The 15,399-nt window shown below is 43.1% G+C and overlaps 1 protein-coding gene across 1 annotated transcript; it reads left to right on the top strand.

Annotated features, from left to right (window-relative positions):
• The first annotated feature begins 57 nt into the window (after positions 1 to 57).
• tfip11 (tuftelin interacting protein 11) lies at positions 58 to 15,091 on the top strand. The gene is made up of 13 exons (XM_055655882.1): positions 58 to 211; positions 355 to 559; positions 1,596 to 1,755; positions 3,363 to 3,519; positions 3,951 to 4,078; positions 5,034 to 5,192; positions 7,037 to 7,540; positions 7,977 to 8,083; positions 9,579 to 9,747; positions 10,432 to 10,675; positions 12,484 to 12,626; positions 12,931 to 13,096; positions 14,167 to 15,091. Exons 2-13 carry the CDS (start codon positions 360 to 362, stop codon positions 14,520 to 14,522), a joined length of 2,493 nt encoding a protein of 830 aa, XP_055511857.1. The 5' UTR covers positions 58 to 211; positions 355 to 359; the 3' UTR covers positions 14,523 to 15,091.
• Positions 15,092 to 15,399: the final 308 nt, after the last annotated feature.

Below are 15,399 nucleotides of genomic sequence, written 5' to 3'. Positions count from 1 at the left end.
CGGCGGCGCGCCGGGCACTGACAAGATGGCGGGCGGAGTGTAGGGAGCGGGCGGCGGGGAGACGGCGAGACTCGGTCAGGAGGGGAGCGACAGCGAGCACCGGCCCATCATTACTCCCCCCCTCACCCTCTGTTGCCGCGTTGCCTCAGGTGTTGTTCACACACTGACACCGTTGATCATCTAGCGGGCTCAGAACCCGCACCAAACGCCGGTGAGTGCGGCTGTTCCCGGGCCCCGCGATCCGCTTGCCGCCGCCCCCGTCCCCTCGCCGCCTCGTCCCCTCGTCCCCTCGCCGCCCCGTCCCCTCGCCGCCCCGTTACCCCGCCGCTCTCTTCACCGAATCTCACCCTTCAGGCACAATGTCGATGGCACATCTGTACGGGAAGGACGGCACCGACGATGAGGTGGAGATGGAACGATTTGAGATCTCGGACTGGGACCTGGAAAATGAGTTCAACCCGGACCGTGTCCGCCACCGGCAGACAAAGGAGGATGCGATCTACGGCATGTGGGCCGAGAACGACTCTGACGACGAGAGACCCAGTTTTGGGGGGAAACGGTAATTTTGTGATTCATGACGTTTACCTCTCAGCACCTGGCTTGCGTTTCCTCCATAACCTTTCGCTCCTATGGAAGCTGAATCTGGATGTTGAGTAAAACACTGGTTGAGCTGCATGAACTCGCATTGGGATGGACAGGCGATGTTTCGGGGCATGGACCCACCATTTCTTGATTTTGTTGTATGGATACATGCCTGCTGGCAGCTTGGCATCCCAATCGATGACCACTGGTCAACATTTAGAACAGTACAGCATAAAACAGCCCCTTTGGCCCACAATACCTGTGCCGAACATGGTACCGTGACCATTGCTTATCTACCTGCTCGCAACCCATATCCCACCATTCCCTGCATATCCATATGCTTATCCAAAAATCCCTTGAATGCCACTATCATATCTGCTTCAACCACCACCCACCACAACTTGTTCCAGGCACTCGCCGCCCTATGTGTAAACAAAACTTGCCTCACACATTTTCTTTAAACTTTACCCCTCTCACCTTAATATTAAGCCCTCTAGTATTTGATATTTCCAACCTAAGAAATAGGTTCTGACTGTTTACCTTATAAATGCCTTATCATCATTTTATATACTAATACAATCTCCAGTGTTCCTTCTGTATTATTCCCAGAAATACCTGCCAATGTTGTTCCACTGTCATCCCTGCTAGGGTATCTTTCCAGTCCACTTTGACCAGCTCCTCCCTCATGGCTCCATAGTCCCCTTTGTTCAATACTGACATCTCTGATTTACCCTTCTCCCTCTCAAATTGTAGATTATAAAGAGTCCAGAGAGGAAACTAATAATTTCGCTGGTCAATAATCCTACAAAATACCTGCAATTACACCTCTGCTCATTAGTCAAAAACACATTTAATCATTGGGAGAAAGACATAACTTGTGTGGAACCTTCAGGATTGTGTGTATTTGACGTTCCCCTCTGTCCCCACTTCCAGCAGTCACTCAACAGTAAATTGACGTTAACAATTGCGGTTAGATTGTAATGGCTCTGATTTGAAATTTGTGCTCGTCATAGCTCCAAAGATTACACAGCTCCGGTGAACTTCATCAGCGCTGGACTCCGTCGAACAACAGATGAGGAAAATGAAAAAGAGAAGGATTCCGATGAATCTGATGAAGAGAAGGTTAAAAGAGAAGAATTTCAAAAAGAGTTTGCACCACAGAAATTGAAAACTGTAAGCGTTTGCCAGTGCTGAGGTGTTGTCTGTGGATGGGATCTGGTCCATGTTGAAGCATATGGTCCATACCAAGGTGCTGCCACTCTATTACGGGACTTGTATTTACCTTTCATGGCTTCAGGAGAAACCAGATCATTGTAGAAACAAGGAACTACAGATGCTGGTTTATATGAAAGATAGACACAAAGTGCTGAAGTAACTCAGCAGATCAGGCAGCATCTCTGGGGAGAAAGGATGGGTAACGTTTTGGGTCGAGACACTTCAGATATTTCCAAACTGAAACGTCTCCCATCCTTTTTCTCCAGGGATGCCGCTGACCCACTGAGCACTTAGTGACTATGTTGGAGATAAACCAGACCATTGTTTAACAACCAGTTAAGTAGATTTTGAAGAGTCTTTTGAAGAATCTACAGTTACACCTTTGTAAAGTGGCAGTAAAGCTTTGTGTAGAAAGCTGGATAAACTGTGTAGGAAAGAACTGCAGATGTTGGTAAATGCTGGAGTAACTCAGCGGGACAGGCAGCATCTCTGGAGAGAAGGAATGGGTGATGTTTCGGGCGAAACCCTTCAGACTGATGTCATGGGAGTGGGTGGGAAAGATAGAATATAGTCAGAGACAGTAACACTGGTGGGAGAACTGGGAAGGGGAAGGGGATGGAGAGAGAGGGAAAGCAAGGGCTATTTGAAGTTAGCGAAGTCAATGTTCATACCGTTGGGGTGTAAGCTACCCAAGCGAAATATGAGGTGCTGTTCCTCCAATCTGTGCTGGGCCTCACTCTGACAATGGAAGAGGTCCAGGACAGAAAGGTCAGATTGGTAATGGGAGGGGGAGTTAAAGTGCTGAGCAACTGGGAGATCACGTAGGTTAAGGCATACTAAGCAGATGTGTTCAGCGAAATGCTCACCGAGCCTGCGCTTGGTCTCGCCGATGTACAGAAGTTGACACCTGGAACAGCGGATACAATAGATGAGGTTGGAGGAGGTGCAAGTGAATCTCTGCCTCACCTGAAAAGACTCAGGGTCCTTGGATGGAGTCAAGGGGGGAGGTAAAGGAACAGGTGTTGCACCTCCTGCGGTTGCAGGAGAAAGTATCTGGGGAGGGGGTGGTTTGGGTGGGAAGGGACGAGTTGACCAGGGAGTTGCAGAGGGATAAACTGTTAGTTGAATGACAAAACGCTCTGTGGCTTTGTTTTTGAGGTGAAAGGAGGCATGGACATGGAACTGGCTGAGAAATCAGCGCCAGAATAGTGGCAAACACTTGTCACAAAGTTGAGGGCAAATATAAACATTACCTAGGGATTGATGGAGGACTATCCGTAATTAACAATCATTAACAAATTAATAGTATAAGCTAATAATTTAAAACTCAGTGGATAACACTTAGATAGTGAATGACATTGGTCCCTCAGGGATTGTTTACTTCCTTCCAGTTCTTAATCCAACATGATGTTATCTTTATTACTGAAGGATTTAGTTTGTAAAGGAGTCTTTGTGTTATATTTTACCATAAGAATTTTAGAATTCTAAGCCAGTTGTTGCTAGCAGGTTTGTATCTGCACAATCTTCGTTACTCCGTCCACCAAGTAATGATTCTGTATCCACAGGGTGGCTTTTTTAAATCTCATTCGAAAGGATTCGGAGGAGGATATCGGACAAACCAGGAAATCGGCACCTGGGAAAAACACACAAAAGGGATTGGACAGAAGCTGTTACAGAAGATGGGTTACGTGCCTGGTAGAGGTCTTGGAAAGAATGCCCAAGGTAATGTCTATAGCATTGACTTTGTCAGTGAGAATCACCTTGCCTCGCTTTGTGCTGAAGTGCTGGTCTTCCCGTTAAACTATTACAGTGAACAGTTTTATAGTGGAACGTTTAGCATCAGCTGAAGGCCTGTTCAGACATGACACATTATTTAGTACTCCAGATAAGATACTGGCAACAGGACTGACATTTGAATTTCCAGGCAACATGGTTTTCAACTTGTCACCCATGTGTAAGGCCAGTAGTGATAATAAATTAGGTTCAAAGTTTGCTCTCTAATGCAACTCCATCTTGGGGCTTGAAGCCAAAATGGGATAGATTTTGGAAATGTATACAACTTAAACACCAGGATAAAAAGCAGCACTGAATGACCCTGTTCCATCTTCTGCCTCTGTTTAGGAGATCAGTGTTAACATTGTTTTATTGTGCAGGTATCATAGCACCAATTGAGGCAAAGATGAGGAAGGGGAAAGGAGCAATCGGTGCTTACGGGTCTGAACGAACAGAACAGTCACTGAAAGACTTTCCTATCGTTGACTCGGATGAGGATGCTGATGAGGTTTGGAATGAAAAAGTTCTTCCCCATTTATTTGCATGTGTTTTAAATATCCCAGCTGTATCTACAGACCTAAAGAAGAACACCAGGCTATCATCTTCCAGAGCATTATTGATCTCATCACCCCTGGCAATCTTCTCTCCACAACCTCCATCCTTATAGTTCCCCAGCCGTTTCCAATGTCCCTCCTCTTCGTTAACTCCCCTGCCAGCCTTCTGCCCTCTCCAGAACTTTTTATTTCCATCTGCTGGTGTGACATCAACCGTCTTGACGTCCCCACTTCCCTTACCCACTCCACCAAACGCACAGCCCTTCACTCGCACAGCAACAAACCTGACGACAAGGGAGGTGTTGTAGTAGTCTGGCAGGCTGACCTCTACCGTGCAGAGGTAAGGTGCCAGCTCATTTCTACCCCTCATATCGATCCCTATCCAATGACCCCACAGACGAATGCCAGGCCTTCATTCCCAGACTTACTGATCTCATTACCTCTGGCTATCTCCCCTCCACAGCCTTCAACCTTATAGTTCGCCAGCCCTGTACACCTGTTTCTATCTCCTCAAAATCCACAAACTGGATTGCCCCGGCAGAGCCTGCTCCTGCCCCAAAACATCACCTGTCCATGTTCTCCAGAGATGCTGCCTGGCCTGCTGAGTTACTCCAACACTTTGTGTCTTTCTTTGGAAACCAGCATCTGCATTTTCTTGTATCTCCAGCTCTTATCCCTTTTTCACCCTTTCCTAATCGGAAGGTTCTTGGTGAGAATGGATCAGTAACAATTCCTACTTTGGGTCTCTGTCACAGGGAACACGGAGCCATTGCTTTGTGACTCCACCCCGGATCAATGTTAACTTCATTGAACTAATGCTCTGCACTTGTAGGTGTTTTAGGGTCTGAAAAATGAGAGTCTGTTAGTGTGTAATGACAGCTAACTAACTAACTAACCGTTTGTGTGAAGGAGTTCCTGAAAGAGATGAGCCAATGGCGAAAGGATCCCACAGGTGGAAAGAAGAAACCGAAGTACAACTACAAAACGGTGGAGGAGCTGAAGGCAAAGGGAACAACAAGCCTAGGCAGGAAAATGGCTACACCGCAGACTGAACTCTCACAAGTCAAGGTGTGTAGGAAAAGCCTTCCCTTCTAATGTAATAAGTTATAACTTTTAGCATGCAATTATGAATTACTTCATACCTGTCCTTTAAAGCAGCTCAGACATTTATCCAAGTAGGTCGATAATTGACAGGCAGAGTAAAACCGTTATCATAAATAGAATTTATGAAACTATTGATAGTTACATAAAAAATGTTGGCCTGCAAAATGCTGATGTCGGCTGATTAATCAATCCGAATCTGCCGAGCTTTACCATGAGTGATTGTCAGCTTCAGGTGTAGTAAGTAGAAATTCATTTATATTTTCTGGTTGTTTCTATATTACAACTCATACCCCGTTCGACATTTTATGTATCATGCTCTGACACTATTTGTTCTTTGCCTTTTGTGACTTCTAGAAGTGTGAATGACTGATGATAGACAGTCTATAGTTCAGCTTTCTCATTGGTGACACAACCCTGATAGTATAACCACGTGCCAGAAAGGAGATGTTTGCAGAATGAAGTCACAGCTGACGTGCTGCATTGCTGTGATATGTTGACAGCAGATGGCACAGCACTGCAAATGCATTACTGTCCATTCTCAACTATAGAGATAACTCGCATTCATTAGTGAAGTGCAACTGGGTATGCTGGACAAAAATTTCTGAATGCCGTGGATGCGAATATAGTGATGTTGTGCTTGATCATCCTGGTGTGTCTTTTTCATGTTGGGCAAAGCACCAGTTACAAAGGGTGGTTTCCCAATGCAGAACAATGTGCCAGCATTATACTGTGATCTGTTGTGCGCATTAGACATCTGACAAGAAGGATTCGGCTTATCCGTTTTCACCTTTGTGGATGTATTTGGGTAGGTGCATTGACAGAGTGTCTTACTGGCCTGGCATTGCTTTGTTGGTTGAATTTCTTCTGTAAACATTAGGAATTCCACACGAGCCAGCAATAAAAGTTGAAGAAAAGCCCAAAGCTTCCCCAGAGCCTTTTTACCAGCTGCAAATAAAAGTTAAAAAAAAAAATAGAATTAATCTTATTTATGACCCTCAAATGTATTGCATACGCTGCCCAGCACCCAGCCAAGCCATTTCATGTAAAAGATGGAAAATAATACCGCTGCTGTTATTGCAACACTCTGCATCATTGTTGGTATCCCACCACCTGTTGCAAAGAGTGTTTCCTGAATTTTTCCATTTGTCAGCTTGAAATAATGCGATGCAGAAAGGTGGTGGTATTTCCAATTTCCTATACTACTAGTGTGCTAGTGCACAAGGGCAGGCCTGGGCTGGGAGGTGAGGGTTAACAGCAGGGTAATCTACCTATGCTAAATCACAAACTGTGCTCCAGGGTCTAGACTACCTATAGGATATGTCAAAGCTCATAAATCAACTGACTTTAATGATTCTTTCCAATGCTTTCCATGTGCCTGTGATATGAATGCTTTCAGAATTCTATTCATCCAGTAACTGAACTGAACAAGAAGTTGAAGTTGTGCTGTGCCCATATGTGCAGCGTTAAACTACTGTGAGAAATGTTGACTGTTTCCAAGGTGGCCATAATTACTCAAAAGTGCCCAAAACCTGCAGGTGGTAGGAGCTAAACGGGAATTTGAATAAATCAGCTGTTACTGTGTTGTTAACTACTGAGACCGTTATCAACTGATCTGGCCTAAAATTACAGTTTGCATATTGGCATGATTTAAACATGTGGGCAATTCCTAACAGCTAGTTACAGAACCCGTTACCTGCGGGAGTACACTAGAAAGTATCTACCTTGGCTGATTAAACTAGTTATCAGTTGGGTAATGTTTCCATTGCAATTGAGTGCTATAACACTGACATGTTTCATTTGTCGTGTAGGTTATAGACATGACGGGAAAGGAACAGAAAGTGTATTACAGTTACAGCCAAATAACCCAGAAGCACGACATTCCTGACGATGTGCAGTCACTGGGCAAAGATGCCAAGTCAGAGGGGTTCTCCCTCCCAGAGCTGGAGCACAATCTGGAGCTGCTGATCGAGATGACGGAGCAGGAAATCATCCAGAATGATCGCCAGCTGCAGTATGAGAAGGACATGGTCATCAACATCTCCCACGAGAACGAGAAGCTCTCGGAGGTCCTAGAGCACGAGGGGAAGATCATAGACAAGCTCAGCCATATCCTGCAGATCGTGGAGGATTGCGAGAAGAGACTGCAGCCCAGCTGCGAAAACCCATTGACATTGGAAGAATGTGCAAACATATTTGAAATGTTGCAGGAGAAATATTTTGAAGAGTATAAGATGTTTGACCTGGCGGAACTTTCCATTGCTGTTGTATTTCCACTGCTGAGAGAATACTTTAAGGCCTGGAATCCTTTACAGGTACAGACTAACAGCATATAATTGAATGACCTTGATGCATTTAATGGGGGTGGGTCATGCAAACTGGGACAGAATGCAGATTTGATGTCCCCTGTGCCTCTAGGCTTCTCAATTCCGATAGCTGTCTCCTGACTCCTGTTGGATGGTAACTGGCAAATTCCATTAACTCCGATTTCCTTGAAGACTTGCTAAAGTAATGCATTAAAAGTTAATGACAATAACTGGGGTCAGGTGCGGTTCCAGCAGAGAAGTGTTGGGTTATGTAGTATACCGGGCAAACACAGTCCCAAACTGTTTGTCACTGAGCCCAGACTTTGCATGGCCATTTTTAAATAAAGTTACTGTGGACTAAGGATGGAAGTGTCGGTTCATCCCTCACCAATTGGGCATAAAATGGACATAAAAAATGAGGTAACAGTTTTGTCTCTTCATTTAGGATAACGAGTATGGTTTGGAGGTCATGTCTAAGTGGCGGAAACTTCTGGAACGAGACCAACTGCAACATGGAGGTTGTGACATGTTGTCTATGGACCCGTACCACAGGTAAAAATAAAATAATTAACCATATAATATAATATAACCATATAACAATTACAGCACGGAAACAGGCCATCTCGACCCTTCTAGTCCGCGCCGAACACATATTTTCCCCTAGTCCCATATACCTGCGCTCAGAAATTGGTAGAAACTTCTGTATTTTGGAACACATTTGCATCCCGACTCTCAAGCAGACATCGCGCATACCTCATTTCAGCTTGTTTCATCAGTATGAAGAGATGTCCCGACTTGAAACATCACCTGTCCATTTCCTCCACAGATGCTGCCTGATCCGCTGAGTTCCCCCAGCACTTTGTGTTTTTCTCAAGATTTCCACATCAGCAGTCTCACACATCTCCTCATTTCAACTATTTTCAGGCTTTAATTCATTGAGGTCAGAGTTCCAAGGAGCACTGTTCCTCAAATATATGTAGATCAGAGCATCCTGTGTTTGGTTCACTATGCTGTGCTGAATACAGCTGGGCAGAAGGAAAATCAAAGCTTTTGTGTTTTTCTTCCTAGGACATTGCAAAAGCTGAGCAACGGACATTTCTCTCAACACTTTTAACATATGTTCACATCAAAGTGGAGCTTCCATCAGCAGGCCCAGTCTTATAAACAGAATCTGTGCCATTTGCTGTGGAGTAGGGTTACAGAATTACCATATTCCCATCTCAGAAAGGTGGTGAATAGCTTGCATCTGACTTTAAAATAAAGTTTAAATCCAATTGATTGATTGGCGAGATACTTTAAAATGAGAGAGGCAGATCAAGATGTTCATAGTTACAATGACTTACATATGTTATGTTTATAAATGAGACAACCTGAAATTCTTGTAGATCTTATTGGCTGCATTCCTGATTAATGAAACATAACACCGCAAAACTCCTTTTACTGCTTGTGGCATTGACAGTGCAAAGGAGAAAGTTTAAAAATACCAGAAGACCAGCATTTCGACTTGGTGACTAGGAAATCAACTGAGGAATATATGCTTCTCCAGTCACATCTTATTCTGTTCCTCATTGCTTGTCAATTATTTTTTACTATATGTAGCCCAGATTCTCTTGGATCAAAACCTCCTTGATGCTGGAACTGTTTAAAATGTAATGAGTTAGTCTGTAAGTTCATGGGCAGGCCAGCAATTTTAAGTGCACATTCCACTGATAACTGATGCTTTGATTGTCAAACCATTTGTCTCTGGAACCAAATCTCTGGAGTTGATCAAAGAGCAACTCGCATTGTATGGACAGCTGTGCTTCAATCTTTGTTTTAAAACATGATCACGTAAGCTTTGCTTTCACCTTACTCTGACTTGTTTAACAATGTTTTCCTATTTCCCATATTTGACACAGAGAACGAGTGAACGAAAGAAAGAGCCGGGAAGGAAAGAGCTGAAAATATGTTAATATTGGGAACCTGATAATGAATAGTACCAGTTTGTTGGAAAATGAGGCATAAATGAACTTTTCTTACTGGCCTTTTTGCCTCCTCAAATGTACAGGTTAATGTGGGAGGTGTGGATGCCGTCCGCACGTAACATTGTGTCCCAGTGGCTGCCCAGGAATTGTGCTCCCATGGTTGATTTCTTGGAGAACTGGATGCCTGTGGTCCCTCTTTGGATATTGGACAATATTCTTGAACAATTGGTTTTTCCTAAACTACAGCGTGAGGTTAGAACCTTTTCCTGTTATAGGTCTGGTAGTTTTCAATCTGCTAAATTCTGCTTCATTGATAATGTTTAATTATTAGAAAACACTTGTATAATTTAGAACTTTTTCATTGAGTTTATCAACATATAGATTAATAACTATGTGAAGAGATATAAACTAACAAATGAGATAGAGACTTTTTCATTGAGTTTATCAACATATAGATGAATAACTACGTGAAGAGATATAATCTAAAAAATGAGATACAAAGACACACCATTCTGTGTAACAAAGACCGTGTTGCTAATCAGGTGAATGTAAAGAAAATGAGCAGGCAAAGAAAACACTGATACATCAAAACTGAGGGAATGGAAATTAAATGGGAATAATAGAAAGGGTTTGTGCCGGAGGGAATAAAAGGGACATGGGATTGGAAGATTCAAACCAAAACATTTTTGCAAAAAAGGAAAAGTTCAAAAATGGGGATCCTGATACACAGATCAAAGGATGCAGCCTTGTTTACAGGGACTGATCAGCACCATGGTATGAGATGGAACTAATATGAACAGAGGAGGGACAGAGCTTTATGAAATCAGTTGTGCTACACGCTATTTGATAAACAGCAGTTGAGAAAGGAGAAACACAAGAACATAATTAACCACAGCCTATTGCGCTCATCTACACAATCTTTGGCATTCTTTTTAGGTTGAAAGCTGGAATCCCTTGACGGACACAGTCCCGATCCATGCCTGGATCCACCCCTGGCTGCCTCTAATGCAGATGCGCCTTGAGCCACTATATTCTCCCATCCGCAATAAGCTTTCCAATGCATTGCAGAAGTGGCATCCCAGCGACTCGTCTGCAAAACTGATCCTGTTGCCCTGGAAAGATGTGTTTACACCAGGATCCTGGGAAGCCTTCATGGTTAAAAATATTGTTCCAAAATTAGGTGAGAAATTGCTGAATATAATTTATATTAAAGCAGGAAAAAATCTATTTTGTTTTCATCCCTATTCTAAAGGAGTTAGTTCAAGGTGCTGTACCAATCCTTTCAGTACTTCAGTCTGATTTATTGGCAATGACCTGAGAGCCCCGAGTGAGGTTTCAGCAGCTCATTTAATATCACAATGAAGATATTTTCTGTTCTGACCCCTCGTTAGAAATGCAGTATTCCTTTTCTTTTTTGACTTTTATGAACTTTTCAGCCTGATTTTAAAGGAGGAATTGTCGACCCCTCCTCATGTTTGATGATGTAATCAACTAAAACATGATTCTTGTTCTCAGTAAGACCTGTCTACACATGATCCCAGCATTTATCAGTCTCCTTGCCTTCTAGGCCCAGCTCTACCGTGAACTTTTAAGATCTTCATACCTTCATATCTCTTCATGACCTTACCCATCCATGCTATCTTCATCTCCATCAGCCCTACATCTCGTAAATTCTACTCTCCTCACATTTTGGCTTCTTGTGTATCACTGCTATTGTTCTGCCTTTTATGAGTATTTATGTCTTAGGTTGCTCAGAGTTAAACTCCACAATTCCACCCTCTGACTTTCTACCACTCTCATGCACTTTCATTTAAAGTGGTCTTTAAAATCTACCTTTATAAATCACCTTTTGGCCACCTATTCTTTTGTTTGTTTATGTGGTTCAGATTCCGATTTTATCCGATAGTCACTCCCACAAAATTTGTCGTCATTTTATTGTTACTGTTTTCTTATCTATTTCTATTTCTCTTTTAATGTGCTTCTTGATCGAGTAGTGCAGAATATAATAAACTGCTGCATGAAGAAAAGTTATCCTCCTCTCCCTGCTGATCTCTTGCTAATTATCTATCACCATTCTCTGGTTCCTGATGCTCGGGTTGTTTCATAGAATGTAGAAAAAAAATGCACAGGAACTTCAGTCTCCTTCAGAAAATGCTTCACTCCAATGTCTGTGCCAAATATGATGGCAAGATAAACTAATCTCCTCTGCCTGAACATGATCCATATCCCATAGTCTGTGGAATTCTCAGCCTCAGAGGGCGGTGGAGGCAGGTTCTCTGGATGCTTTCAAGAGAGAGCTAGATAGGGCTCTTTAAAATAGCGGAGTCGGGATATGGGGAGAAGGCAGGAACGGGTACTGATTGGGGATGGTCAGCCATGATCACATGGCTCGAAGGGCCGAATGGCCTACTCCTGCATCTATTGTCTATTTCCCCCCCACTCCCTGCATATCCATGTGTCTATCTAAAAGTCTCTAAGACACCATTACTGTATCTGCCTTCATTGCTACTTCTGGCACCATGTTCCGGGTACCCACTTGTGTAAAGAAAAACTCCCTGTGCATCTCCTTTAAACCTTGCCACTCTTACCAAAAGCTATGCCCTCTAGTCTGACATTTCCATGGGGCTGTTGTTAAATATGTAAGAAACAACAAACTTCTATCTACACTTGTTCTCCCTGTGACCATGTGGAATTTTTCTGGGAGCTCCAGTTTCCTCCCACATCCTAAAGACATATGGGTGTAGGGTACAAAACTGAGATGACATAGAACTAGTGTACAGTTGATCGTTGATCGGTGCTGACCTGGTGGGCCAAAGGGGCTTATTTCCATGCTGTATCTCTAAACTAAATTAAATAAATAATCTCCAAAGAAAAGATTGAATTAAAACGAAACAAAATTAATGTGGTTTTGAAATGAGTGAGACTTTGATTGCTGCTCGATCGTTAAGAGAGAATGCCTCATGAATGTCCGTTTCTGACCCTTGACAGGAATGTGTGTGTCTGAGTTTGTAATCAATCCGCACCAGCAGCATATGGACGCCTTCCACTGGGTGATGGACTGGGAGGACATGATCTCACCATCTAGCCTCATCGGATTGCTTGAGAAAAATTTCTTTGGAAAGTGGTTGCAGGTACTGATGAACGAATGGATCTAGCTGGCACTAAAACATTCTCGACTCTCTTGAAGACTCGTAATGATCAAATTAATATCTGTAAAATTCTTGCTTATATTTTATCTTTCTGATTACTACTGTTGGCAACAATATTGTACTTTGCTGTCAAATGTTGGGAATAGGTAGGGTTTGGTCCTTTGCAATTAGGTGAAGCAACAAATGTATTTTACAATAAATAAGTTTTAACTGTTAAAATGTTACTTTTCTTTTGTAACTTGTAACATGCCTTCCTTATTCTGTGGTGAATTTCCTCAATTTACAGGTGCTGTGTTCGTGGCTCAGTAACAGCCCAAATTATGAAGAGATCACAAAATGGTACCTGGGCTGGAAGTCCATGTTCTCGGACCAGGTCCTGGCCCACCCGACCGTCAAAGAGAAGTTTAATGAAGCCCTGGACATCATGAACCGTGCTGTCACCTCCACAGTTGGTAAGAGATTCTTCATTTTATCTTATCTTGGACTCTTCCAAAAGGTGGGAGATGTATGTACATGAAAAGGGAAGGAAAAGGAATGAAATTCAGAGAGAAAACTGAAAGGCAAATGCAGCAAAGAGTTGAAAGGAAAAATAAGTTGATTTTTTAACAGAAATTGTGAATGTTTTGGAATCCTTTGAATGCAAAATATCTAAAATCTGAACCTCGGGACCTCCCAATAAGTTTGAGCTAATTAAGTTGTTGAAAAGTGTGGTTAATACTGGAAGCACTTGCCAAAGTTTGCGCAAATGGGAAAATAGATCCCTTATTTCCTTTGAACAGCATTAATGCAGGCTTCAAAGGGCGTTGAGTAATTGAAAATTGGTTCACACTTGCCAGGCTTGGAGTCTGATTATGCAGAGGGGAGGTTTGCTGAGGGAATGTTTCATTTTAATTAGAAGCTTCTTACAAAACTGGTCCAACCATATCCTGTCGCCACAGATCGAGTGCTCCCAAACCCATTACCCTTTCATCACCACTTTATGTTAATCCTGTGCAAAGCCCTGCTCTCCTGCTGCTGTACTGGACACCTGCCACAAACCCCTGCTTTGCCCTGCCTGCTGTTGCAGCTGCTCCCTGAGAACCAGCCAGCTCCAAGCACGGGCATCGCTGGAAATTGGCAACATGCACTCATCCCCTGAGCACCCGATCTCATGGTCTCTCTGATAACCTACCAGATATGATGGAGGCAGCTGTAACTTCCTTTCTTTGGGTGCACAGTTCTCCCAGCCCAGAGATCGTGATAACAGCTCTGGCCAAGGACCACAGTTGTGAACAACAGTTTTAATAAGATTACCAATGAATTATTATATATTAATATGAAACAAGATGATCAAATCTTGGCTACTAGTTACTACCACCTATACCCCATTGACATGGTGCCTCAAGTTGTAGGGTATCAACTGTACAGTGTTTTTCAGCTATCACCTCATAACTCGGCATTTGACTGTAAAGTGCACTTAATCCAAATGCCATTTATTGCCTGTAGAATGCAGACTTTCCTTCACTGTTTTGCCTTCAAACAGGTGGCTACATGCAGCCAGGAGCTCGAGAAAACATTGCCTACCTGACCCACACGGAACGCCGGAGGGACTTCCAGTACGAGGCCATGCAGGAGCGGCGTGAGGCTGAGAACATGGCTCACCGCGGCATCGGAGTCACATCAACCTCCATCCCCATGAACTTCAAGGACCTGATTCAGGCCAAGGCTGAAGAGCACAACATCGTCTTCATGCCTTTGATGGGCAAACGTCATGAGGGGAAACAGCTCTACACATTTGGGCGGATCATCATCTACATTGACAGAGGGGTTGTGTTTGTACAGGGAGAGAAGACTTGGGTGCCAACGTCACTTCAGAGCCTCATTGATATGGCTAAGTAATATAAATAGGAGACGTTCTGTACTTTTATTGCAGCTGTGCAAGATTTTCACCCGTTTATTTGGGCTGTGATATGACAGGAGACTCTCACAGTGCAGACAGATCTTCACTGCACTCTTTCCTTTTGCTCCAGGTCCACAAGTGAAATCAATACTGACTCCAGCATTTGGTTCTGATTCAGTCCCCATATGTTACTTGGTGTATTTTGTTAAACAAGAAATGCTGTCTTCATTTTAATAACTTGTTTTTTTATGAACAATTTGTCCAGGATTCTAAAGCCAGAATGCTATTGATTTGATGTTTTGGTCTCGGTTCCGCTGTCCGATGCTGAACTGACAAACATCAATAAACCAGAGTCCATGCTCTAAAAATATGTTGAAAGAGTCCATTGACTATTTTACAGGATACAGTCCATCTCTGAGCATCAGAAACCAAGCTGACTGCAACACTCTGGTCTTTGTTTGACAATTAGTTTGCATTGTCTTCAGCATTTGTTCTCCCAAGGGTACACACTGGAGTTAAAAATAAATGAGGTGGCTAGATCGTGCTTTGAGCCAGTTTCGTCCAACCATTCACCTGTTGATCTTGTCTGTTTCTCTCGGTCTCACAGGCAGAGAAAACCAATCTCATTCCCAGAGACACCAGCTGTTGATGAAATGGACCATTGATAAACGGGACGATAGTTGCAGTCCGTGTGGTTAGAACATCACAGCATGACCCTCCCCTTTTCTAGGGTGAGATCGATAAATGAGCCATGTCTGAATTCTGATCGGGTCATAGAGTAGTTTAACAGTGTAGTTTTTTAATTAAATACATGATCTGCATAAGAAATAATGTAAACCTTGTGTGCCATTGATACATAAAGGGTGTCACATTTTC

This window comes from Leucoraja erinacea, chromosome 25 (assembly GCF_028641065.1).
Source record: "Leucoraja erinacea ecotype New England chromosome 25, Leri_hhj_1, whole genome shotgun sequence".
NCBI lineage: Eukaryota > Metazoa > Chordata > Chondrichthyes > Rajiformes > Rajidae > Leucoraja > Leucoraja erinaceus.
The sequence above is the reverse complement of the archived record's forward strand: the minus strand, read 5'-3'. Positions and strand labels throughout refer to the sequence as shown.

What these genes read in the sequence shown, in the direction of transcription:
- tfip11 (XM_055655882.1), top strand. Translation starts at nt 360, where the DNA reads ATGTCGATGGCACATCTGTACGGGAAGGACGGCACCGACGATGAGGTG. An exon ending in CCCAGTTTTGGGGGGAAACG is followed by an intron (nt 560 to 1,595) that starts GTAATTTTGTGA and finishes TGCTCGTCATAG; the next exon opens with CTCCAAAGATTACACAGCTC. An exon ending in TCTTTGGAAAGTGGTTGCAG is followed by an intron (nt 12,627 to 12,930) that starts GTACTGATGAAC and finishes CTCAATTTACAG; the next exon opens with GTGCTGTGTTCGTGGCTCAG.